This window comes from Lathyrus oleraceus, chromosome 1, assembly GCF_024323335.1.
Source record: "Lathyrus oleraceus cultivar Zhongwan6 chromosome 1, CAAS_Psat_ZW6_1.0, whole genome shotgun sequence".
NCBI classification, from domain to species: domain Eukaryota; kingdom Viridiplantae; phylum Streptophyta; class Magnoliopsida; order Fabales; family Fabaceae; genus Lathyrus; species Lathyrus oleraceus.
In genome coordinates, this window is record NC_066579.1 from 311,528,880 (window position 1) to 311,556,003 (window position 27,124).

Below are 27,124 nucleotides of genomic sequence, written 5' to 3' on the forward strand. Positions count from 1 at the left end.
TTATGACATACCTAAAAAAGGACAAATAGAATTTAGATTAATTACACCAAGTAAGAAAGAAAAATCATTGATTTTTCAAGCATTAGTCAATGTTTCTTGATACATATGTTATAACACATGAATCAACCACTAAAAATAGTCAATAACTCAATATTAACATTATCTTCTTCAGAGCATCTGTTAGAATCAAGATCTGAGATACCATCATCCAATAATTTTGAAGTATACTACTATCTCTTGCCAACATGTCCAAATAAACTCCTGCAGAAGTTATCTCTTTTACATCCATATAACCTGCTTTTTCAATTGATATTTGGATGGTAAAAATGTCAGATTTTAAGAGATGACAAACAAGAGAAGCTTTTCATCACGCATATTTAAAAAAATTCCCTAAATACTTGTCTTTTAAAAATATAGCTTACCTGATCAATTATCCCATAGAAAAATCCATACTCAACTTGAGTTCTCCATTCCATTAGATCTTATCGTGAAATGAATATGCAGTTGACATATCTTCCATTTAGTACAACATAATTTGATTTTGAAGTGTAAAAGAGTGATGAAATACAAATTTACATACCAGGAATTTTTTAAAATTTTTTTTACCGTCAGATCCACAATCATTAGAACTATTCTTCCAAGATAATTTGTTGTTGACCATACCGACTTCTGCTAAGACTTTTGCTGCGGACCATACCGACACTCAAAACCTAAATAAATCAAATAAAACAAATCAAATAATACACAAATATGATTATTAACATTGTTTTCTTATATAAAAATATTATTTAAAAAGCCTAAACTTAGGGTTTAAGGTAGAATAAGTTAATAACAAAACCTAAACTGATAAAGTCACACAAAAATCATTTCGAATCGGACCACCAACACACTCACCACATGAAACATGTTGCCGCCACCACAAATCTACCATTGAAAAACTTGGAATCATAAATCTCTGTAAATCCTCCCAAAATCCTATAGTATTGGTTGAAGAAAAGGAAAAGAGAAGAAAAAAGAAGAGAAAGAGAGAAGCAACAGAAGAGAGAAGAAAGAAGAAAAAGAAGAGATAGGCAACAAAATAAAGAAGATAACAAAAGAGGAAGAAATAAGAGAGAAGGATGAGAGGTTGAAAGACATAAGGATTTCTGCTAGACAGAGAACCAAAAATCATTTACTGAACCAAAATAATAGACATAAAATTGTATAACCAAATAAAAGACCAGTTTGGAAAAAGTAAATTTTAAACCTAAACTACCCATAAATTAAGGATGTGATAAAAGAATAAGCATGGATATTGATGAGTTTTCCAAAGTCAAATTTTATAAAAAAACATTAATTAATATTAAATAAAAATTTGATATATAATGAATCATATCTATATAGAAAAATGTTATTCTTACACTAAACTCTACACCTGCACCGTATTTTACTATTTCATCAATACGGTGAACAGTCAAATATTATAATAATATATTGTTTTTTAAAAATATATAAAAGTTATTATTATTTTTTATTTTTTTTTATTATCTAAATGTTTATTAACCAATTTCATAACTTTTTTAACCAACTTCATAACTTGTATTAATCAATTTAGATGACTATTCAAAATTATTTTTAATATCTGGACGTGTATTAAACAATTTCATAGTTTTATTAACCACCTTTTTACTTTTCATTAACCAATTTTGATTTATCACTAAAAAATATTTTTAATATTTGCACGTTTATTAATCAATTTCGTCACTTCATTAACCAACATTTTACATTTAATTAACCATCACTATTTTAATTCATTGTTCATAGACACTGTTCACGTGTATTGTCCATTAACAAACTTTTTTCACAATTTTAATTCAGTGTTCATGTGCACTGTTTATAGATACTGTTCACGTGTATTATTCATGTACTCTTCGCGTATTATTCACGCACGGTTCATAAATATATTATTTTATTTTAAAAATATAATATTTATCATATAAATACGGTAAATAGTAGGATACAAATATTTGGTGTAGGAAATACAAGAATAAGAATAGTTATATATCATAACCCATATGTTGGGTATCTAGAAATTACATATACAAAACTCATTATTTATATTTATAATATCGATAATATTATTTTTATTTCATCGCGTCACTTTGCAAAGTTGGAGTTCTTCCATTTCGTTTAACCTAGCACAATCTGCCGCCGCCGCCACCGTAATTCAAGCCCTCCGCTGGTTCGTATCTCGATTACTCAATCCTTCTTCTCCATCCCTCCTCTTTCTACTGTCATTATTTAGGCTAATCTGCTCAGATAGTTTTTTCAAAAAATCTTCAATGTAGCGGCGCGAAACTCCGGGACGGTGGTTACACGCGCCGCATCGTTATAGTAAAATTCATCTCAGGCCGCCGCAGCAGTGATGTCGCCGCAATTGGCATCACTGTAGCGTCCAGTGGCCGCTATCATCCGCACCGCCCCGATTGTGCCGCTTTTGGCCACGATTAACTAGATTCAGTCTTTATCAGTTGTTTTTGTAGAGTTTGATGAGGTGGTCCTGATTGAACTCTTATTGTTTTTATTGATTCTGATGTCTGACGAATTTTATTTTTCATGCAAAATCAGGAACGGTTTTTGTTATCCAGTCTGGTTTATTGACCTTGTGAAATCGGATCAAATGGAGGATGATTGGGGTAATGTGGTTCTTTTTCTTCAATTTTAGCACACTCAATTCGATTATGATTATTCTTTTGTTATTTTGTTTTGGTGAAAAATTTCGTTCAACTAGGTTATTGTTTGGGTAAACACCTCTATTAAACCCCTTTATTGTTTGTATATAAGTGCCTTATTTTATGGAAATGTTGATGATGTGATAAGTTGTTATAAGCTCTCTTAAACAGTCTCACAAGTGCTTATGGTATTAGAAAAGCCCAAATAAGTCAATCCAAACTGACCCTAGATGTGTTGTGTGTGTTTTACTTTCAAACAGCTTATGTGTTGGTCAGTTATATTATTGTCTATTTTACTGCCCAATTACAGATACCATCTTTGATATTTTCTCGTCATGTTTAGTATTATCTCAGTCCTAACCTTCCCCTTTACAAGGAGGGTTATGAATTATTTGGAATTCTTGTAAAATTGTTGATTTTACTTGATCGGTAAATAAACTTAATTTCACCCTGTGTTAAAGATTTGAGTTAATGTTATTATTATTGCACACATAATAGTTTTTGAAATGGCTACTCTAGTATGATATTGTCCATGTATATGTGGATTAGTATGTCAATAGCATGCTGTAGCAGAATAACATGCTGGTGGATGTCTCTTTTGGGCTGCGAGCTTCCGTCAGCAATAGCAGTTGTTGAGGCAGCTACGTGCGGCCCCAAACAGCTTTTGCCTCCGCAATTAGTATTTCATGCCAAAATTTATATTTTTTTAATAATTGTTTTTTTAAGGTTATGATTGTTAATTTGAACCCTGTTAAGGGGAATTCTTCTGCTCATCATTCTGTTATGTTCTTGCTCACAATTGATTTGTTTTTCTTTCTACTTTTAGTTCAGTTCTGTTATGTTCTTCTCTGTTTAAGTTTTGTACTTTAGGTTCCTCAATAATTAGTTTTCTATTTTTGACTATTTATGTTTACTTTGTACACTAGTTCATATAGTCTTTGCAGTAGCGGCTCTTGTGACATTTATTTTGGGATGGAGGGAGTAATTAGGAAAGAGTAATTAGGAAACTACTCGATTTTGAGATCTTATTCTTTGGTAGTGTAAATTTAGAGATTCACTCTAATAGTGAACTTGAGTGAAATGAGATTTAATCATAATTTCTATATAATATGTTAATCCCATATAGGGCTGTGTAGCACCAACCCCCTAAAATTCTATAGGGGATTAGAGGGTTGGTCCTAAATCGAGTAGTATTATATTAGATTTCCCAACTAAAGGTTTCATTTATTAATTAAATCAATTCCAAGTTTCAATCACACTGTGCATGATTTTGACATACAAGTTGCATATAAATCACTAATTCAGTCTAAGCACACTGTGTTTCTTGTACTGTATTATTTATTTATTGGAGAAATGTTTGTATATTTGTTTCAGAGGAAGAGAAGTTGGCACCTATTGAACTTAAGTTACAAGAGCCGCCTAAACTTAAATGGGAAGATGAAGATGTTGATGAAGATGATGTTAAGGATTCTTGGGAGGATGACGATGAGCCCGCTCCTGTAAGGACAATTGGAAACGATTTTCGATACCTTATTTCATTTACATGTGTACAATTGTTTACTTTTATAATTTTAAATTAAAAAAGATACACACAGCTCATTCAGTTACTCAACTACCATCTTATAATTTTAAATCTTTTACATGTTGTGCATTACTAAGCAGACAGCTATAGTTCAATGAGCATAAATTTTTTTTTAGACAAGATGTTGTGTGGGGATTTGTTTGAAATAATTTTTTTTGCAGTTGTTTTAGTTATACTTTTAAACAATTATGAAGTTAGTATATTTAAATGAATTCCATGATTTCTTCTAATGTGATGATGCAGCATTTTGATTTTAAAAAATGATGCAGCATTTCTTATGATTATGGTCTTGAACAGTTCCTTGGATACTACTTGACAGTTTTTTTATTGCTTGCATAATATCATCAGGCACCTGCAGCACCTGCAGTAAAAACAACTGAAAAGGCTCCTAAAAAATCTTCTGAAAAAGCTACTGATAAGAAGGGTAAGAAAGTAGAACCAGTAAAGGAAGAACCACTGGATCCTCTAGCTGAAAAACTTCGCCAACAAAGGTTTGTTGTTTTGCCTCTAATTTGATTTATCTGATCCTAATGTTCCTTTTAGAATAACTTGTTATTCGTTCTGGTCTCATATATTATTGCACGCTACAAGTAACCTTGTGTAGCCTTGCCACGTAAAATCGCTTGCCATTTATGTTGGCTAAGAAAATATGATTGAGCAAGTGCTTGTTATAATAACTCAACCACAAACCAAAATCTTCTTTCTTGTTAGATTGCTTTTATGTACTTCTTTCATGACAACTTGGTTTTGTTATGTGGTTAAGTGGTTTTAAAATACTATATCCGTCGTTTCAATAAAATTTCTGTTTTTTAGAGCTAGCTCTTCTTTGGCTCCTACTTGAGCAGGCAATATAGTGGTTATTAAGGTTTGCTTTTACTTAAGCCTAAGTACAAATTACTGCCTGCCACACATTTAAGGCCTGGTGTTTTCCCTGAACATGGATGGTGAAGTGTCAATAGTTGAGTTCTTTTTTGTAAGGATGAGACTTTTATGGACACACCAAACATAACATGGTGATGACAGCATTGTTGTGAAAGTTTGGGTACCACACACAAAAGATGGCTGAACCTTTAGATAGCTTAGAGTTTAGACATGTGTGCAAAAGACTTGTTGAAATTTTTAGGGTAACAATATCAACCCAGTCTTATCCCACTATATAGGGTCGGGTAATAAAAATTCAACTAATGTTTACATTGACTCCCATCTGCCAAACACAATCGTCTCTTTCAATTCGGGCTTGTGACCGGCTATGCAAGCAAGCCAACAACATGGGCAGAATAAATCAGATGAAGGATAGTCTAGTAGTTTAAGGGAGACCAATGAAAACTTATAATTCTAGCTATTCAAAAGGATATTTAAATTGCATGTCATAAAGGGAGACCATTGTGTTGTTTAATCCTTATATCCAATTCCACTTAGCTAGAAAAAGCTCTTGCTGTTTGCAAGAACTATCAGTAGAAAAAGCTTATGCTGTTTGCAAGAACTATCAGCAGAAAAAGCTTTTGCTGTTTGCAAGAACTATCGGTAGAAAAAGCTTTTACTGAGTTGGGATTTTGGTTTTGGTTAGGTAAGGGATATGGTGTAACTTGTAAGCTCTTTGTGAATAAGAGGCTCTAACTTCCGAGAAAGAAAGACATACGAAACAGTTGGAATTTTACTTGAAATTCGCATCCATATGACAGCGAAGGCCAGAAATATATATGCACTATGAAGTTTAATATCCAAGCACTTAGAGGTTTAAATTTGACATAGCTCCTCAATTGCGTGCAGTTTATTGAATTTTGAACTTCATAGGAGAAAAGAATAGGTGCAAATGAGGGAGGGTGGTGAGATGTACTAAGGGTATGTTTGTGGGTTGGGTTTTGGAGGAATAAATCTATTTCTTGATATATATTTGAGTTTTTAAATAATTAAAGGAATGATGTGATAGATAATCATATAATATTTCAATCACTCTTGTAATTGATTTTAGAATCATTTTATAATGTCTTCGATTTAGAAATAAAATTTAGACCTAACTTATAAGCATAGCCTAAGGATTGGTATCTTCATTTAAGTTCAAACATCTCTCTGACCATAGTCTATTAAAGTATAGTAAACATAGCGTCACTGCAGTAGGATTTTGGCTTCCTTGCTCTGATTAAAACCTCTTAACTTCAATGATTAGAAATTTTTTATAGTAAACTTGCAATTAATTTGATGTTTATGTAGTATCTTATGTAAATTTGTTTCTTCCTTTGACTAAATATGTCTGTCATAGCTTCTGAGTGAGTGCAGTGTATAAAAGAATCAGATAAATAACTTATAGTCTAAGTACTCTACTGTTTCTGATTTGATTTTCTTCCTGTAACAGACTAGTTGAAGAAGCAGATTACAAGTCAACTAAGGAATTGTTTGGTGGGGCCAATGATGAAAAGAACATCGATACTTTCATACCGAAATCTGAGGGTGATTTCTTGGAGTACGCAGAGCTCATCTCACACAGGCTTCGTGCTTTTGAGGTTAAACACTTCTGCTTTTTACCTTCCTTTTAAGTATTAGTCGAATGTGCATCCTAATTTTCTTTTTGATGAATGCAGAAAAGTTATCATTATATGAATCTACTGAAGTCTGTAATGAGAATATCCATGACTTCTCTAAAAGGAGCCGATGCCAAAGATATTGCATCTTCCGTAACTGCCATTGCAAATGAGAAGATTAAAGCAGAGAAGGAATCCAATGCTGGTAAAAAGAAGACAGGTAACTTTGTCTGAACATTAGAATCTTCTATGTTGCTTCTCTTATATGTTTTGCTATCTTTCTATTTTTTTCCCATTGATTTTAAGGTTTTTGTCGTGTCTGTAGGTGGCAAGAAAAAACAGCTTAATGTTGACAAGCCAGATGAAGATTTTGTTGCCGCTGATCGATACGATGCTTTGGATGATTTTGATTTCATGTGAAAACTGTTGATTGTCTTAGTAACGGGCTTCAACTGTTTCTACATTGGAAATTGGGACAAGACCCTTCGGCATAACCTTGTTCAAAATTGAAGAGTTCTGTCCTGTATTTTGTCCAATAAGAGTGTGCATCAGTAGTGTCTTTTCTTTACATTTTTGTCACCATTATACTTGGAAGTTGGTTGATCTTTCACTAGATGATTTATACAGGTTAAAAGTTTGAAGATGAATGTGTATTAAACATTGGATATTGCTTTTACCTTGGGTACATTCATGTTGGATTGTAAGAATAGAACATGCTTTGGCTTTTTTTTTTGTTTCTAAAAAATGAACAGGTCTATATGTCAAGGAAATGAGTTTATATCTAATAAATAGGCAAGTTGGTGGATTGAACCATTGACTAATGCATTCCTTCATGTCATTGTGAACATGTAATTGAAGACCAATTGAAACTAGGAATGTTCTTGTGTATTGTGTTAACAAGATATTAGTAAAAATAATAGATTCACAAGGCCCGTAAATAACCATTTGATAGAGGATTAATCTGAATTTTGAGTTTATTATCTATCAAGTGTTTTACCATAATTTTTCTGAGAACTGAGATGTCTTTTACTGAAGAGAACGATATCACACCATCCATGTTTCATCTCTTGATAGTTCACTTCTTCAATAGTGATTAATTAGGATCATAAAACTTTTCAAAGAGTTCCTGAACCATGAAGATCATCAAAACCATCTTTTGAATTTATAATTAATCTCTTGAAGTTGCAAAAACTTGTGATTTGATACTATTAGATCTTGATTTTTTTTACCCTTGGTAAATTCACATAGGTTTTATGTGAATTGTCTATTTTATTTTTTAACAGAACAAATGTATCACAATTTCTTCATATAGAAGCTGCTTTGAGTCTAGAGATAACTTTTCTGTTTTTTAGATTTTTTTTCCTCTGAAATCCAACACAAACTTTTCTATCATTTGAATTAATTATTGGATCAAATTTTTTAACATCAATTTTTGAGTATGAGATATTTGTTAGATATAAACTTTCTAAAACAATTTTCAACTATCCCATTGCTTGAAAATCATATGTGATAAGAATATTCATTTTCATTTGGTGACTCATCTTTGATATGTATGTTCTTTCTCTCTTATCTGGTCGCAAGAAAATCTCAATGGATCATTTTAAGAATTTTATATAATTTCTTGATCAGAATGCAATTAAAAAATGAAAGGCATCTCTTGAGCTTATAACACTAACCATAAAATACTAAGTTTTAAAATAAAATTTGACTTTTCTTCTTTTCTTCTTCGGTCCATAGATTTCTGTTTATCTACTATTTCAATAGGCAAATTACTCTGTTTGATCCTCTAATTTTATCTCGGGGTCCATTTTAGTCCCTTAATTTTAAAAGAGACAAAGTCGATCATTTAATTATTCAAATAGCGTCACAGAAGTCCTTTCCGCCCATTTGAATGAAACGACGTTTGTTTATGTATGCTTGACAACTGAGGTGACTTTGATATGCCATCTTCTTCGTTTTCAACCTGCAATATCGCCTTCTTCCTCCTTTTCATGTTAGGTTTTTTGTCAAATCAAAATAGGATTCGTCATTTGCAGAATTCTCTACTGAAATTGCTCGTGGAAATCGAAGCAACCATCAACCATGAATTATGGGCGTTGTTCAAACTAGTATAATCAGAAGAGTTCTAAAAGTTTTGATTTCAATGTACACACAGACTCAAATGTTCGATGGAAACCCATATGTCATTGTGGAGACATGGTTGTTTTTCGCATGACATCAATTGTTACAAATTTTGGAAAATAATTTTGGAGACGTCGATAATGTGTTGTAATATAAACTGTTTGCCATTTACACAGGGTTATGCAAGTTAGTTGTGGATTTTTTGATTGGCTTTATGAGGATGTGGTAGATGAGAATGACCAATTTATGAAGAAGAAAAAAAGTAGGTTGGAGAAGCTAGCAAAAGAAGTTGATGCAGCAAAAAGGGTGGTAGAAAATCCGAGGGCTACAAATGAGGAACTGAAGCAACAATTGAGGGAACTACAAATTAAAATGAAGAAGATGGTGAAATGAGATTTTTTTTGGAAGAACATGTTTTGTTTTGTATTATTTTATGTGCGTTGGTATTTAGGATGTTGTAATAAGTGTATCATGTTGAATCTGTTTGTATCAGTTTGAATGACATAAGTTTATCAGATAATTTGTTTTCAGCTTGTAAGAATAACTAATGTCTGTATCAGTTAATGTTTCGAGTTTGTATCAGTTAACATAAGAACAACTTTTGTTTGCATTAGTTGAATTGTTTACATCAGTTTGAATGGTTTACATCAACTTATCAGTTGACACATAATTATTATCAGTGACATAAAATATAATTGTCTGGTTTACATGAGTTGAGACATAAAACCAACACAGTTTATGGTTTAAACCAAAACACATTATACTAAAATAGAGAAAATAAATCATAATTGATTTATACCAAAACACATTACTAATATATGATGTATACAACTAATATTCTGCATTACAATATAGGTTCAAAACACATAAAATATTCTACATAACAACATAAGTTCAAAACACATTACATATCCAAAACACACTGCATAAGGACACATGTTCAAACTTAAAATAACCTATAACTTAAACCGAGTTCAATAGACAATTCAAAGTTAAACTAAATTTCATTCTTTGGTATGGTTCTCTTTGTTAGTGTAGTCCTTCTTGTTGTTGGATCAACTGCAATCTTGGCTGCACACAATCTAGTTGTAGGTCCTAGTGGTACAAATGATGTTGATGAGTTTCTAACAGGTAGCTTCTTTGCCTTCCATGAGTTGATTGGTGAGATGTTTGAGTGGCTAGTTGAGATTCCCTTTTAACAATTATCTTCTTTGCCCTTCCATGAGTTGATTGTTGAGATGTTTGAGTAGATGGTTGTTGAGTAGCTAGTTGACTGAATGCTTTTGAGATACTTGTTGAATGGCTGATTGTTGAGATGCTGGTTGTTGAGATGCTTATCATTGAGATGTTTATCGTTGAGATGGTTGACTAGTTGTTGTCACCTTACAAGTAAGTTAGTTGTGACCTAACCTACTGCACTTAACAATGAAACCCGTTCTTCTCATTTTTCAATCAGGATACTCTGTTCTAACCCACATATTTGATCCATTTATATAATAAATCACATGTTTGTAGATTTCCATGTATCTTGATTTCTTGTAATACTCATGGATATAGTCATCAACCTCATGGTTTCTACTCTTCATAGATGAAAGTGCATGAACACAAAGAAGACCTGTGAGTTCCTATCTTCTGCAAGAACATACGTGTTCCTTCAAATTGACTGCAAACTTATTTGCTGGATTTTCAAGGTGTCTCACTTCAAAGATATGCTCAACTGGCATCCTACAATAGGAAATTTTAGGTCAACACATGAAACTCATACAAAACTTGTATGACATACACAATTTTTTCATGTATAATTACCTGACAAGCCATAAATTTGTGTATGTGCTTATTTTTTCAATTTTCCTTCTAATATTAGGTAACACATCAACATCTGCCAAGTTTTGAAACCTCATCCTATTGGTAGCCTATCTTTCCATCATGTAGGTCCAGATTTCTTCCACCATGGTTATCAGTGGCTTGATCCTTGACTCAAGAATGACACTATTAAAAGCTTCATACATGTTATTGAGAACAACATCACACTTGTTATGTGTCTTAAAGTATGATCTACTCTAGAATCTTGATGGGGTGCTCATCATGTGTTTGAAGGCATCTTCATTGACAACTCTCATTCCTTTCATTTCTCTTTCCCATGGTTGCAAGTATGTTGATTTTGCAGCCTTCCATATGAATTATTTCAACATCTTACCAGAGAACTTCTTCTTAAGGTTGTTATACAGGCGCCTGACACAGAATCTCTGTTCACACTAGGTAGTAGCTTATCCATTATAGGTAATAAACCGTATATCAGCAGAAATATAACATCAATAAAAAATGAAAACACATAAAACATAATTATAACAACACAATATGATTAGAAATATAACATACCTTTTGTTGATCAGAAATAAAAGTGTATGTGAGACACTCATTTCTACCTCTAAGGTGATAAGTAGCTCCAAAAATCATGTCTAACTATCCATATTTTCACTATCCACTACTGCAAAAGCTATTGGAAGCATTTGATCATTGGGATCTCTACCTATGCGTGCCAGGATTTTCCCTCCACAAAGACCTTTCAAAAAGCAACCAACAAGGCTTATGAAATGTCAACATAACTCGAAGCTCTCCTTACACATTACATAACATATGTATAGCCTTCTAAAATGGGGTATTTGATCATCAATACCTTCTTGAACAGGTTGGAAATTTAGTTTTACTGTTGACCTTGAGTTTGATCTTAATAGCCCATGGCAATAGTCATAAATTCTAGTATAATCCCTTAGGAAAGAACCATCAACCATATCTCTAGATGCAAATCTAGCTCTTATGGCCTTAGTCTTGTTGGCCCCTACATTCCACTTCTTTTGTGCCTTTTCCTTTATATCCTTAATCTTCATCCTAGGATTATTTTTCAAGGAATTTTGGACCCTTTTGCTTAATCATTTAGTGCTCATCATCTTCACATTATACTCTTTACTACAACTATGAATGTTAACTACCTTATTTAGTTGCCAATAATCCTCATTAGGAAACTTAGCATAATATGATTCCCACTCACATCCATCTTTACATCTAACCCTTACCCTTATCTTGTCATTTTTAGAGAACTTCAATTTTCTACCATATTGGAATGCATATGGGATTATTGCTTCCTTAAAATCACCTTTTGTACTAAAATACATTCCCACCTCCCATGTGTAATGGACATGTAACTTAAACATGTGGTACTTCTTTCTCCTAACTCCACTGCTATCATCACTCTCACATCCACTTTCTAGATCTCCACTCTCATTATCACTCCCTTTAAACTTTTCCTTATTTTATTTCCACTTTTCTTTCCCTTTTTTGTTGTTCCCCTATTGATCATCTTCATGTACATAGTCAATTAGATTAGCCATTTCATATTCCTCAACCAATCCATCATCAAACTCATCAGATTCATCATAAAAACCTACCTTAAAAGCACTATCATAATTGAAGCTCCCATCCTCAGTGTCATCAGAACTAACATCATCATGTACCTCAACATCCCCGTTCATATTATCATGATTTTCCTCAACTTCATTTTCCTCATTTTCATTCAACTTAGCTTCACTTGCCTCACTTTCCTTCAACTCAGTTTCAGTTGCCTCACTTTCCTTCAACTCCCCACCCTTCAACACCCCATTAATTACTTATTCATACATTGCAATGAGCACTTCTCCACTCCCATCTACAATGTCACCATGATCTACTTCTATCTCATCAAGAGGACCATCATAATACTCAGACCGAGACAAAGTGTGTGGAATATAAATATCAACACTTAGATGCACCCTATAAAGATCATCAATCTCTAAGAAACCTTTATCATCAACAAACACATTCATCCCAAATATGAGATCACTGTAATATATTTTCTCTATGGCACTATAACATAACTCCTTGAAGTAATCTAACAACTTAAAATAATTCCACCTGTCAACCTCTACTTTAAAATCAAAAACTTCTCCTCCTTCGTACACACTAAATTCCTCATCAACGAATTCACCACTGTGATGGATTTTTAGATGTAAATATTCGTCCATTTCAAACTATACTCTCAAAATAGAATTGCAGAAACATATGAATTTCAAAAGGATTGTAGAAACCATAAACACCAAAACCTAAACCCTAAAACTACAACATTTTAGAATTGCAAATTTTTTGTATGAAACAAACCTGTAGTAAAAAATGGTGTCTTTGATTTCACCTTGAAACAGTGTTTCAAATTCGCCTACAATCGCAATTAATGCATTCGTCAATTGCTCTACTAGGGTTCCTTCATCAATTGCTCTGCATGTGTTTTTTGAAAAAAAACCTTCATTTTATTTTTTAAGGTAGCCTAACTTCCACATCAGCGACACCTTTCACATCAGCAACACGTATGCGCCACATGTACACTAAAATTGACTTTGACTAACGGGGCAAACAAAACGGACTAACGTGACACTATTTGAACAATTAAAGAATTAACTTGGCCTCTGTCACACCCCATATTTTACCCCTAGATTTCATAATCATTTTCATCCTAGACACCATTCATGCATAGCTAACCTCAAGATTAAGATATGCCTGGTTTGTTTCATATGTGAATTAGGGTTTCCCTCAAAGAGCTCAAAGGATTGATCAGTCAAAGTTTTGGATTAATCATAAATAAATAAAGTTCTCATACACTCAAGATATCTCTCTCCATCAACAAATAATGGTATTGTGGCCTAATCACAAGTGCATAAAGCTTCACTTTCATCTGGCTCACTAATTAGGTTTTCTCAGCAACATTCAATTTCATCTGAAAATTTTGATCAAGATATGATATCAAGCCTTGAGACATGGATCAACATAGTAAAGTACATCTTAGAGCCCATCCATGATGTTCAATTGGTTCAAGAGTTTGAATTCATTGAAGATCAAGAAATTCAAATTCATCTGATACACAATCAATGCACTACAAAGTCAAACCTTTGACTTTTGAGATTTATGATCAAATATGAACTTCTCAAGTTAAATTTCATGATTATATATTTAATTGATAAATTTTATCTAGATAAATCAAGATAAATGAGGTTACTTGCAAAAAGGGCAATCTTGAAAACATTGAAAATTTCACTAAGTATCCAAATTTCATGTTCAAGTGCACTACTTTCTCAATCCATAACTTCCAATCTGAGCAACCATTTTCTTTGATCCAAAGCTAGAATGAAAGCTATTGTTTCATACTTTAACTTTTTCCTAGAGGGTTGGTTCCCTAAAAATGCAAGGATTTTGAGTTATGAGGACATAAAGTTGGTATCTAAAGTTGAAATACTTAGGAAATTTTCAAGTCAGCTTTGATCCCTAAAAAGTGATAAACTTTACAGGCAGTTTTCATCATGATCCACCTTGATTCAGAAAAAACTCAAAACATGAGAGTTTTAGAGCATATTTGGGGCTTTTTAAAAAGTACAAGTACATTTTTTTCCCATGCATGATCTGTGAGTTTCAAAAATGGGAAGTTGGGGTTCCAAACTTGAATTTCAAGTCATGTTCATGATGAATTTTTGGAGGAAAACCATTTCAAATGTGAAAATCTCTTGATTGCAGGTCCTCTTGTGTATAAATCTCTCCATAATCAGATGTTTATATGAATCCTAAGTGCATTACACAAGGAGTTGAGGTTTTGTCCATTGCTTTATACCATTTATGGGTGAACTTGCGAAAGGTCACATTACTACTTTGATAAAGCAAGCTTTATGCCAACAACTCACTCTTTCACCCTTGAAACTTGTCCCTAAAGATCACAAACAATCTTAAGAGATCAAAAGTAATCTTGTAGAGGCTAGGGAAATATGACAAACTCCTTGAAACTCAACTATTCATGCAAACTTCTCATTCATTCTCAACCAAAACCATAACTTCACAACTTTTGTTTCTAATCAGTTCCAATCCTCACTCTTTTCCTATAAATAGAGGGATCCCTTAAGCCTCAAAACACACAACAATAACCCCTCGACACTTCATCAAACTCCCATTCCATTAGAATTTGCAAAAATACACTGTTTTTGCAAGTTCTCTAACCAAACTTATTCTCCACGTGTATCTTCCAAACAAACACCACAAATCATCTCTAGACATCATTTAGAGCTTGTTTAATCACTTGAACAAGTTCTGTAGCATCTATTTTATCATTCACCATTTCACTTCTTCATTTTGCAAGAATATTTGTGTGAGATAATACAAGTTGTTTCTGGCCATTCTTATTGTTCAAACACTATCCTCAAGGATCAACAAGGCTGGTAGAATCTCTCTTTTATCTTTGTAGTAGCTAAGAAGAAGCATTGGACTTTCTCCAATAGGTAAGTGCACTTACACTTGAAACTCTTATTCATGTATCATTCTTGAATATTTATTAAAGTTAAAATGTAGTACGTAGTGTGCTTGTTGTATGTTTTCTACTGTATGCATTATACCATGCTCATGAATTGAGATTTGATTGTTTGGAAATTAAAAGTGCAGTTCTGGTTTTTGCCTTGGCACGCTTTGTACATTGAGTTTTAGGATGAGATAATGATACCACTAGATTCCTTGCGAAAAATAGAGCAATTTAGGTTCTTACGATTTTTAATTTCATGGAAAATTGAGAGATTTATGGTTGTTTGAAGTTTTGAGAAAAAAATGAAAAGAAACATGCAAGAACACAAGGAAGAAGATGATGAGTTGGTGCCATTTTCCAAGTTCTTGAACCTTTTTATTATGTATATTAGTGTTTGCGTTTTACTTAGTGGATGTATCACCACCCGAACGGTTAGAGTGTATGTGTTAAGGCTTTGTGTGTGCAAGAGGTCTGTGGTTCGAATCTTGCTTGTCCTAGACCCAATTTTATTCAATGTTTTTTTGCCTATTTTATTTTGATATTTTTCATAACTTCAAAGACTCATAACTTGATGATCCCTAAGCCTTTTTGAGCCACTCTTTTTGCTATGTGTTCATAATTTTGTCTATTTTATTATGGTGAAAATAAATTCCAGAATTTATTTATTTTTCACATACTTATACTTGTATAAAGTTGGTACCTTTTTAGGATTGTTTTAGGATTTCAAATGACCTTTGGTTGATACTTTAATTTTTCTTAATCACCATAACTTGTATGAATGTTGTGAATCATACATGAACTTTTTTTGATGTTATTAATATGTGCCTCTTGGTTTTTACCTAATTTTGACTTACTTTAATGTATGTTTACATGTTTATGTGCTTTGAACTTTTGTTAATATGCCATGAAATTTTGTATGCTTATTTTCCCATTGATCCATGATTCACATGTCATTATTTCATGTCTTGTTGGACCTTTGTATGCATGTTTTCCCTCGTGTTTGTTTTTGTTTATGTGTTTACAAATGCTTTAAACTTGTAGTAACATGTCTTTGTATGAGTTGTATGCTTACATGTTCAAACTTTTTTTATGATGTTGAACCTTTTTTTGTGATCATATTGAACCTTAACATGCATGTATTTAATACCTTAAATTGTTTTCATGATCAAGTTGATGTTATGTATAAACCATGTCTTACTTCATGCATATACATGTTCATTCATACTTATTATGACATCCATATACATGTTCATATTTTGTTATGTCATTCATTTTTGTTTCTTCATGATGATATATCCATGTAATTCATATTCATGTTAACTTTATACATCTTTGATTGATGTTATTGTATATTTGTTCATGTTCAAATGTTGTACATATGTGTTTACATACCATGCTTGATATTGTTATGATCATGCTTCCATATATTTGTTGATGTCATGCTTGAACATATTCTTCATTTGATTATCTTTGGGATGTCATGTTTGAACATCTTCTTCATCCTTGTTTGTCATTGTTGATGTCATGCTTGAACATCTTCTTTACCATTTATTTATCTTTGTTGATGTCATGTTTGAACATTTTCTTTATCATGTGCTTATATTTGTTGATGTCATGTATGAACATCTTCTTCATTTGCTTATCTTTGTAGATGTAATGTTTGAACATCTTCTTTACCATTTGTTTATCTTTGTTGATGTCATGTTTGGACATTTTCTTTATCATGTGCTTATATTTGTTGATGTCATGTATGAACATCTTCTTCATTTGCTTATCTTTGTGGATGTAATGTTTGAACATATTCTTCATATTTGTTTGTCCTTGTTGATGTCATGCTTGAACATCTTCTTTACCATTTGTTTATCTTTGTTGATGTCATGCTTGAACATCTTCTTTATCATGTGCTTATATTTGTTGATGTCATGCTTGAACATCTTCTTCATCTTGCTTATATCTTGTTTATCTTTTTGCCTAAATCTAAGGGAAAAACCTCTTTATTGACTTCATGTCATAGGTAGTTTAGCAATCCCTAGTTTCCCTTTGACCTTATTAGAGTCATTTTTACTTTCAACTTATATTTAAGTAAGAGTTATTTGGTAACTCTTGTAAGTATGTTTGGTATGAACACTTACTTCCCCCTTTGGAACCTTGATCACTACCAAGTGTTCTTTCACCCTTAGTTAAGTGAACTACGGTTGCTCTGATTCCATCCTTATAAGGATACGTAGGCACATGACCGCGGAGTTTTGGCGAGCAAACTTAATAAAACCTTTAGGTCCTTCCCAATAAAACATTTCCAAATAATAGAAAACAAATAATAACATAACAAAAATACTTTCAAAAAGTTCCTATAGGATACTATAAATACTGAGGATGCTAATACCTTCCCTTAGTATAACCAACCCCCGAACTTTAGATCTCTTCGCATTGTTTTAACATTGCACAATTAGGGTTTTATTCGATCTTTTCCCCTTCCCTTGGATAAATTAAAGTTCGGTGGTGAACATTTAATGTTTTGCGATTCAAGTTAATACAATAGCTTGATATCCGATTCTCACCGCGACAGAAATGGCGACTTCATTGGGGAGACATTGAAAGAGGGTTAAGCCTATTTTAATTATATTTGTGTTGTTATTATTAGTTGTTTTCCTTGTTTGTTTGGACATTTATTTTGGGTGATCCATTGTGTGGTGAGATAAGTCCTAACCCGGACTTGGGTGTACATAAATAAGATAGGATGTGGTATAGTCAAGAAGGCTTATAGGGAGTTTAATCCCGAACAAGCTGACTTGAGAATCCACCACTCATGTGGAGGTTCCCTTTACAATTAGTATTGTTGATCAAGCAATTGTGAAAACACATACTATATTGATTTGGGTAACCCGAGAAGCTGAGGACCTTAGTAACCCCCTTTACCCCACTTGGTCTTTAGGATGTAGTGCGATGACTATGAAGGTGTAAATCTGAAATAGTTGATACGCGATACTACACTCAAATTAGATTCTCTTGAGAATATTATTAACTCCTGAGTAATTGGCGTGTTGACAATATCCGAAAGATGGGTTAATGATTTTTGGGAACCTTTGTAGAACCCGTTGTACAGGTACAAAATAAACCCATAGTACATTTGGGATGGTTAGACCCATGGCCTTATGCTCGCAACGTCGAACCTTTGAACCCTATTTATGTGTGACCCTTGTTTGTGTGTTTGTGCATTCATGCATCCATGCATCATAAACATCATTTTTTTAAAAATTTTTTTCAAGGAACTTAGGAACTTTTGTTGCAAACATTAGGTTTATCATGTATTTTGGAAGGAAAAAGACTCAAAAGTACACTTTCAAGAGTCCTAAGTTAGAAGACCTAAGGAGATTGTGATCTTTGGTTGTTGACACAGAGGCTTTCAGCAAAAGATATGGACATTTGCTCTTTCTTTTAAAGATCAATATGGCAGATGGACTTCTTTCTACTTTGATTCAGTTTTATGATCCCGTGTATCACTGTTTCACTTTCCCCGACTATCAGCTTATGCCAACACTTGAAGAATACTCTCATTTGATTGGTGTTCCTATTTCTAGTCAAGCTCCATTTTCTGGTTTGGAGGAAGATCCCAAAGATCAAGACATTGCAAAGGCTACTCACTTGAAAATGTCAGAGATCAGGGATCACATGACCACAAAAGGAAAAATGCTTGGTTTGACAGCTAAGTTTCTAATGAACAAAGCTCAGTATTTTGCTAGAATGAGGAGTGTGGATGCTTTTGAGGCTGTTTTTGCTCTACTTATCTATGGATTGTTCCTCTTTCCTAGTTTTGATGACTTCGTTGCCATGGATGCCATCAAGATCTTCTTAATAGGAAATCCAGTTCCTACTTTGCTTGCTGATGCCTATCATTCTGTTCATATGAGGAATTCTTACAGCGGAGGAATGATTACATGTTGTGTGCCTATGTTGTACAAGTGGTTTATTTCTCACTTGCCTAGGTCTCATGCTTTTTGGGATCTTAAGGATGGTCTTTTGTGGTCACAAAAGATTATGTCGCTCACACATTCAGATATTGTTTGGTATAGTCGTGACTATGATGGAGTTAGTATCATTGATAGTTGTGGAGGATTTTCTAATGTACCTCTCCTTGGTACAAAAGGAGGCATCGATTACAACCCAATCCTAGCTCGGCGTCAACTCAGTTATCCAATGAGAGATAAGCCAAAGAATATTCACTTGGAGGGTTTGTTCTTCAAGGAATGTGAAGATTGCAAAGCGCTCAAAGAAAAGATTGTGCATGCTTGGCGCCATGTTCATAAGCTAGAAAAGGAAGTCTTAGGGAAGACAAATTGTGTCTCTTTAGAACCTTATCTTAAATGGGTGCAAGATAGGGACATTAACTTGAAAATGCCTTATCCTCGCCAAGAGCCTTTGCCTTTAACTTACAAAGAACCTACCTATATCTTCATGACTGATGCAAAGAAGTTGAAGATTGCTTTGACCAAAGCGCCTCGAGAAAGGGACGCTTGGAAGAACAAGTATCAAATCATCAACAATGAGGATGAAGAACTTCAAAGGCAGTTGAAGATGAAGAATGAAGAAGAGATCTCCAACAAGAAGAGGAAGGTGCAAGAGGATTTATTTTCCTATGGCGTTCAGTCAAATACTCCTTGGAAGTTGATCGTGGACAAGCTTGTGCTCGAGAAGGCTGAGATGGAAGAACAAATTAAGAAGCTGAACTTGAGGCTACTAGGGGAATCTCCTTAGGACTTTACTTAGCTTTTATTTAGCTTTGTTTAGAACTTTTGAAAGTGTACTCAAATTTTGTAACTCCCTTTGATTAATGAAATGAGTTTCTTTTGGTCATTGTTATTTTCCTTTTGATGTTTGCAATTATCTCTTAAGTTCCTTGAAACTTTTAAAATTTTGCATTTTCATTGCATTCATGCACATGTCATCACACTTGCATTTTTTATGAAAAACTCATTTCCGTCACTTCTTCTCCAATAGTTTCCACACTGAGACCCTCACACCAGTACAACACCAGAGCTCAAGCCCGATGTAGAAGGGCCGAGCAAGAGCAAGAGATAGAAAGAGTCAATGAAGAGCTTACAGATCTACGTGGGAATATAGGTCAAATCATGGAGATGTTGCAAGTAATACATGCAAAGATGGATACTCAACCCACAATTGTTTCCGAGATCGTCAATCCAGTGATTACTCCTCAGCCAACAGTTACTACTCCAACAACTTGGCCTCCCTTTGGTCTTCCTTATGGTTTTGTGCCTCCTCCTTTAGGACAGTCCAATCAACACATAGTTCCATTAACTACTGAAGTTAATCAAGTGATTCCTACTTTTGCACCCACTGCCATGCACACTCGAGTTCAACCGTACTTCGATGATCATCAACAAGTGTATGATATACCTGATATGTTTGAAGAAGGTGATGAAAGACATGAAAAGCTGAGAGAAAATGTTGAAACCATTGAGAAAAGGCTGAGAGCAATGGAAGGTGATCAGATCTTTGGTGCTGCTGCCAGAGAAATGTGCCTTGTATCTGGATTGGTGATCCCTGCAAAATTCAAGACACCCAACCTTGATCAATATGAAGGAGCTACTTGTCCCAAAAGTCATATCATCATGTATTATAGAAAGATGGCAGCTCACGTGGACAATGACAAACCCATGATCCACTGTTTCCAAGACAGTTTGAAAGGTGCCTCTTCCAAATGGTACTTGACCCTTGATCAGACTCGCATCTGTTGTTTCCAAGATTTGTCTGATGCTTTCATCAAACAATACAAGTACAACATGGATCTAGCTCCCGATAGAAGGTAATTGTTGAGCATGTCCCAAAAGGATTCTGAATCCTTTAAAGAATATGCACAAAGGTAGAGAGAGACTGCATCTCAAGTGGAACCTCCATTAACTGAAAAAGAATTGGCAGATTGGTTCATCGACACAGTGCGACCAGAATTTTTTGAAAGGATGGTGGGAAGCGTGACTGCAAGTTTTTCTGACTTGGTGGCCATGGGGATCAAAGTGGAACTTGGCTTAAAAAATGGCAAGATGATTATTTCAGCTAGTAATTGTAACAATAACAACAATACCAAGAAATTCACTAGCAGTTTCCTTAAGAAAAAGGAAGGAGAAACAAATGCAGTGATGGGTAGTAGAAGAAAGAATCAGTCTTGGAAAAAGCAACAATCTTTTGCTCAACAACAATATGTTCAACAACCGCAATTTGCTCAACAGACGTATGTAACAGCTATTACACCAACTTTCAATTAACAAGTCCTAGTGTATCAGTCGACCCAAGCAGTTCTGATCTTTTAAACAACACCCAACGTTCCAACTTATCAACAAGCGCTCAACGTTCCAACTTATCAACAAGCGGCCAATGCTCCAGCTTATCAACAAAGGACTCCAGCTCTGCGCCAAAATGCTCCATTTCAAAATAGAATACAAGGTGGAAAACCTCTGATTCCTCAGATCCCTATGCCTTACACTGAATTATATCCACCATTGTTGAAGAAATGGTTAGTTGTTCCGAGACCTTTGGGACCTCCACCAAATCCTCTCCCACCATATTACAATCCCAATTCACATTGTCTGTTCCATGAAGGTGCCCAGGGCATGATTTGGAAGGCTGCTATGCCTTGAAACATATTGTGAGGGAATTGATTGAGAAAAAGATTCTTTCATTTGGGGATACCAGTCCAAATGTCAAAAACAATCCTTTGCCCGCTCATGGGTCTATAAGTGCTATTGATGATGAGCCTGATGAAGGTATGATTCTTGATGCAACCAAAATCAAGACTCCGCTAAGAGATTTTCATGCAAAGTTAGTGGAGGCAGGTTTATTGAAAAATTGCCATAAGAGTTGTGAAGAATGTACTATTGGTCCTAAAGGATGTGAAATGGTCCGAAAGGATATTCAAGAATTGATTAACCAAGGTGTGTTGCAAGTAAGCGGTTGTACGAAAAAGAATGAGGTAGCAGTGATTGAACCCATCTTAATTCTACCTGAGTTAAGTACTACAACACCAATCTTCAATATTCCAGAGCCAATATTCAACATTCTAGATTCTACATTTGTTCAACCAATTTTCAACATTCCAGAATCAGTTGAACCAATCTTCAATATGCCTAATCTAGTGGTTGTCCAAAGGCCTAGCTCTTTTCCTTTTGGGAATACTAAAGCAGTTCCTTGGAAGTATGATACAACTGTGGTTAACCAAAGGTCTGAGAAAGTAGGTCAGAAAGAAGGTCTAAATATTGCAAGCACTGATATAGCAATGGGAAGTAGAATGACCCGCAATGGTCGCATTTATACCCCTCAGTTCAACTTGGCACCACCAATTCCACCGAAAGAAACCACCACTACTGTTACCAACAAAGGCAAAGAGGCGATCACAACTGATGAAGACGCTGAATTTCTGAGGATTATCAAGAAGAGTGGTTACAAGATTATTGATCAGCTGCATCAAACTCCTTCAAAGATATCCATTTTGTCTCTTCTCATGAGTTCTCCAGCTCATAGGAGTTCCTTGCAGAAATTGTTAGCTCAGGCTCATGTCACTCACGACATTACTATTGATCAATTTGATAGGGTCATTGCCAACATTACAGCATGCAACCATCTCAGCTTCAGTAGAGCAGATTTGACGAAGGATGGCCAAGACCATAACCGTGATTTGCACATATCTGTGAAATGCCAAGAAGATACCCTAGCAAGAGTCCTTGTGGACACTGGCTCCTCTCTGAATGTTTCACCTAAGAGGACGCTCTCTAAGTTGGCATATCAAGGGACTGAGATAAGGCCAAGCGCATTAATTGTCAAGGCATTTGATGGATCGAGGAGGATCGTCATAGAGGAGGTGAAGCTGCCAATATTAATTGGTCCACATGTGTTTGAAATTACTTTTTAGGTTATGGACATCAACCCAAATTATAGCTATTTGCTTGGAAGGCCATGGATTCATGCCGCTGGGGCCGTGACTTCAACCTTGCACCAAAAAATGAAATTTGTTATTGAAGATAAGCTGGTGATTGTGTTAGGTGAGGAAGATCTTATGGTAAGCCACCTCTCTTCGTTCAGTTACATTGAGGCTGATGAGGATGCTTTGGAAACTTATTTCTGAGCTCTTGAAATAGCCAACGCTGTCCTTGTGGAAGTCGAAGAACCAAAGGGTAAGGGTATTCCATCTTTTGCATCATGGAAGAAAGAAATATCAACCATTGAGGAAGGAAGCTCCGAAGGTTGGGGAGATGTTATTGATGTCAAACTAAAGTCAGACCGTTTTGGGTTTGGTTACAAACCAACCAATGTCAAGAAGGAAGCATCAACCTCTATCGAAGGACGTCCGAAGACTATCCAAGAAGTGTTTGTCAGCACTGGATATCTAGTCAATGTTATTGATGAATATCTTGAAGATGAAGATTTGAGCAACCTGGTGTACCAATCTGATGTGGCTTTGAACAATCGGAAGGCGATTAAAATCCCAGAGATGTTTCCTTTGTCAAAGTAATTTGTTTTTTTCTTTGGTGTTTTCAAAATTCCATAGCTATGCCCAAAGCTATTGGACTATTTTGTAGGGCCACCTTTTCATTTCCAAGATTATATCAATGAAGGCGTTTTGTTAAATTCCTGTTTGTTCATTTACTTCTTTTTCTCTTTCACTTTTAAAGAAAAATGGCAATCTTTCAAAACCATTAAAATAAAAATCATTTTCCTCTTGCATTCCTTTTTTTTTTACTTTTAATAAAAACAAATAATTTAAATATGCAGAATAAAAGAAAACCATGTTGAATCCAATGACTCTACTTTCACTCTTAACTTTGATTCACCAATCTACCAAGCTGAAGAAGAGGGTGAGGAAGATTGTGATGTTTCCGACGAACTGGCAAGATTGGTTGAGTATGAGTACACAGATATCCAACCACATCAAGACCAGGTAGAGACAATCAACCTTGGCACCGAGGTGTAACACCTCAAAATTTGCCCTCCTTTTATTGGGACTAGTTTAGCATTGCATTTCATTTCTTAGGACATTAAGCATTGCATTTTGCATATCATATGGAAACAAAAATAAGACAGTCATCCTCCAAAGTCTTTTCAGAAGATTGGAAGTTGCATGATTCAAGCCTGAGGGTTTCTATGAACTGAGGATCAACCATCTGAGGGTGTGTGCTTCAATTAGGGTTTTCTTCGTTCTTCAAGGAGGTTGAGTATTATCTTGTGTGCAAGGGTATATCACCATCATCATGGTTATGTCATCACCAGGGGTTTCATGATTCATCCTCCAGTTCCTTGGGATTAGGGTTTTGACCTCTGGTCAACCCTAATCAATGCCATTCCTTCAGCCAGGGTTTTTCAAGGAGAAGAGGTATTATATTGAGATGGGAATCACATGATCATTATATTGAGCTTATATGAGCTAGGGGTTCATTTCTGAGCCATTTCCTCAAGTGGTAGAGGCTCAAGCTGATCAGAGCATGTCAAGGTCATCTGAGGGCCTATACAGTCAACTATGCAAGAGCTGAGGGCTATGAGGTGGGGAAATGAGTTTCAACATCTCCATAATGTTCAAAAGAGGTTCATTTGTCATTTCAAACATCTATCCTGAAGATTTTGAAGTCAGGGCAAAAGTTTCCCAAAATGGAAAGTGACCTGTAATTTCAAGTTTCCAAAAATGGCAAGTTTTTGGTCCACATTCAACTTGACTTTCCAACATCAAAGAAGCTTCAAATGGATTTTTGATGAACATGAAAGTTGAAGATCTTTCTTTCCTCTTTTCAAAAAGTCCAAGATCATGTTCATCTGATGAATGGTTAAGAAGTTATGATCCAATGATTGCAAAGTGTACATGAAAGTTCAACATGGCATAACTTTTGATCCAAAACTCCAAATTGGTCCACTCTTTTTGTATTATGCTTATCATGACCAATATTTTCCAAATCAAACATTACATTGCATGAAATTAACTCACATGATCATTTGTCCATGCATGTATATTTTGGAGGGAAAATGGAGAATTCAAATTCTATTGATCATACATGAAAAATACCAATGCCATTGTGATCTTTGGATGATTTTAAGTGACTTTGAACCATGCATGTGCACTGTTCACGTGTAAAATCTCCATGCACCACACACTTGCCAAATTGGTCATTCACCTTATTTCTTTTTAATCTCAATTAACCAAGCTTAAGTGGGATTAGTAAAGTGATTAGTACATGGTATAAATAGATAATCATAACAGAATTTACTCATAATCACAATTCTAGATCTAGAAATTGCATTTCCCTCCAAAAATTCTCTTAATTCAAACTTGAAAATTCTTCACACAACTCATCAAAATTCTTGCATATTCTGGTTTATCATGGATGATTGAATATGAATCAAGGTTTGGATTGAAAAATTTGAGCAAGAATCATGCATATTCAAAGCTTGAACATGAAGGTGGATCTTGGAAATTAAGCTTCATTCAAGTGGATTCAATTGCTATTTCGTGCATAAAGCTTCAAGACACAAAGAGAGGAGGAGATCTGGAGAAGTTGAGCACCTAAGGACACTGTTTTTGATCACTGCACAACAGGTTGGTGAAAATTTGATCGTCTTATTTTGCCTTTCCATGTACATGATATTGTAGATCTTGTGATGGTGATGATTCTGATATGCTTAGAATTAATTTTGGTTGAGAATTGAGGGAGATATATGGATTTAAAGTTTGGTGCATGAAACTTCTTTCGTTCGATCCAGAAAATATATTAGGAATTAGGCTTAGATAATCATAGATCTGGAATGTACACTGAAAGACCTTTCCAACGGTATAAATTTCATCAAATTCTGGTGATTGGCACGGTGGCGCTCCGCCGGAGACGGCCGGAGAAGACGGTGGAAACCACCGTCCGCCACCGCCTGTAAATGGCTTAGGGTTTCAAGCTTAAACGACGTCGTTTTGTCCCTGAGCGCACCATTGACCCTTGTTACCTCAGTTCAATCCTGGCTCAGCGCGTTTCTTAAATTCTAGTTCATTTTTTTCTTGAGCGCTGGTAACCTCCTTGGCCTGGGATCGATCCTTGGCAATGCATGATTTGTGAATTAATATTTGAGCGCTTATTGTGACCTCAAGCGCATAGGTTCGATTCTTGCATGTTGCTAACTTCCAATTATTTTGTGAGCGCCTTTTGTAACCTGCAGGACCTGTGTTCAACACTTGGTGATGGCATTTCCATTTTTTATTCACATTTCCATTGTTAACATGATTTTCCTTATTTCATTTTATTTTCATTCAACTTCCAAAATTCATTAAAAATTGTAGAATGATCCAAATTGAGTGCAACTTTATTCCACATTCTTGTTTTGATGTCTTTTACTTTTTAGCATTAATTACATGAATTGTGTGCTTCTGGATTTTTAATGATGATTTTTTGTTTGCACATGTGTTCATTTTGACATGTTGAATTCATTTGATTGTAAAATGCTCATGATTTGTCCAATTGGCTTGAAATTTGACATGCTTGTTCCTAACATGTGACTGGATTTTCGAGAATTGGTTTGGCATTTTTATCTTGTTCTACCACTGTTTTGGATACATGGACATTTGGTGTGACAATTTGTGTCACAATTTGTATGTTGCATTTGTACATTTTCATTCACATGCCATTTGATCTCATTTGGAGTTGAATTTTTGTATGATGTTTGTTATAACATGATAAGCTTGTATAAAAATTTTCATGATCATTTGATTCATTTCTATTTTAATGTGAATTTTCTATTCTTGATGTCCAATTTTGATCACATTATTTGCCTTTGCCTTATCTTGTTCATGTGATGG

General features: G+C 34.6%; 2 protein-coding genes and 1 long non-coding RNA gene across 4 annotated transcripts; 2 read left to right on the forward strand and 1 right to left on the reverse strand.

Annotated features, from left to right (window-relative positions):
* Nucleotides 1-53: 53 nt before the first annotated feature.
* Nucleotides 54-1,220, reverse strand: LOC127132678 (uncharacterized). Of its 2 annotated transcripts, XR_007806796.1 has the most exons (3): nucleotides 895-1,188; nucleotides 581-710; nucleotides 54-481 (listed from the first exon to the last, which is right to left on the reverse strand). It is a non-coding gene; the product is annotated as an uncharacterized LOC127132678 (long non-coding RNA). The 2 variants fall into 2 exon arrangements; XR_007806795.1 differs by having other exon boundaries at nucleotides 54-710; nucleotides 895-1,220.
* Nucleotides 1,221-2,050: 830 nt separating this feature from the next.
* LOC127132688 (uncharacterized) lies at nucleotides 2,051-7,536 on the forward strand. The gene is made up of 7 exons (XM_051061655.1): nucleotides 2,051-2,221; nucleotides 2,608-2,675; nucleotides 4,086-4,210; nucleotides 4,642-4,784; nucleotides 6,647-6,794; nucleotides 6,873-7,032; nucleotides 7,138-7,536. The coding sequence occupies exons 2-7, from the start codon at nucleotides 2,660-2,662 to the stop codon at nucleotides 7,230-7,232; spliced, it is 687 nt and encodes a 228-aa protein (XP_050917612.1). The 5' UTR covers nucleotides 2,051-2,221; nucleotides 2,608-2,659; the 3' UTR covers nucleotides 7,233-7,536.
* An 11,205-nt stretch (nucleotides 7,537-18,741) lies between these two features.
* On the forward strand, nucleotides 18,742-20,046 carry LOC127104593 (uncharacterized). Its single transcript, XM_051041774.1, has one exon. The coding sequence runs from the start codon at nucleotides 18,742-18,744 to the stop codon at nucleotides 20,044-20,046; it is 1,305 nt and encodes a 434-aa protein (XP_050897731.1).
* Nucleotides 20,047-27,124: the final 7,078 nt, after the last annotated feature.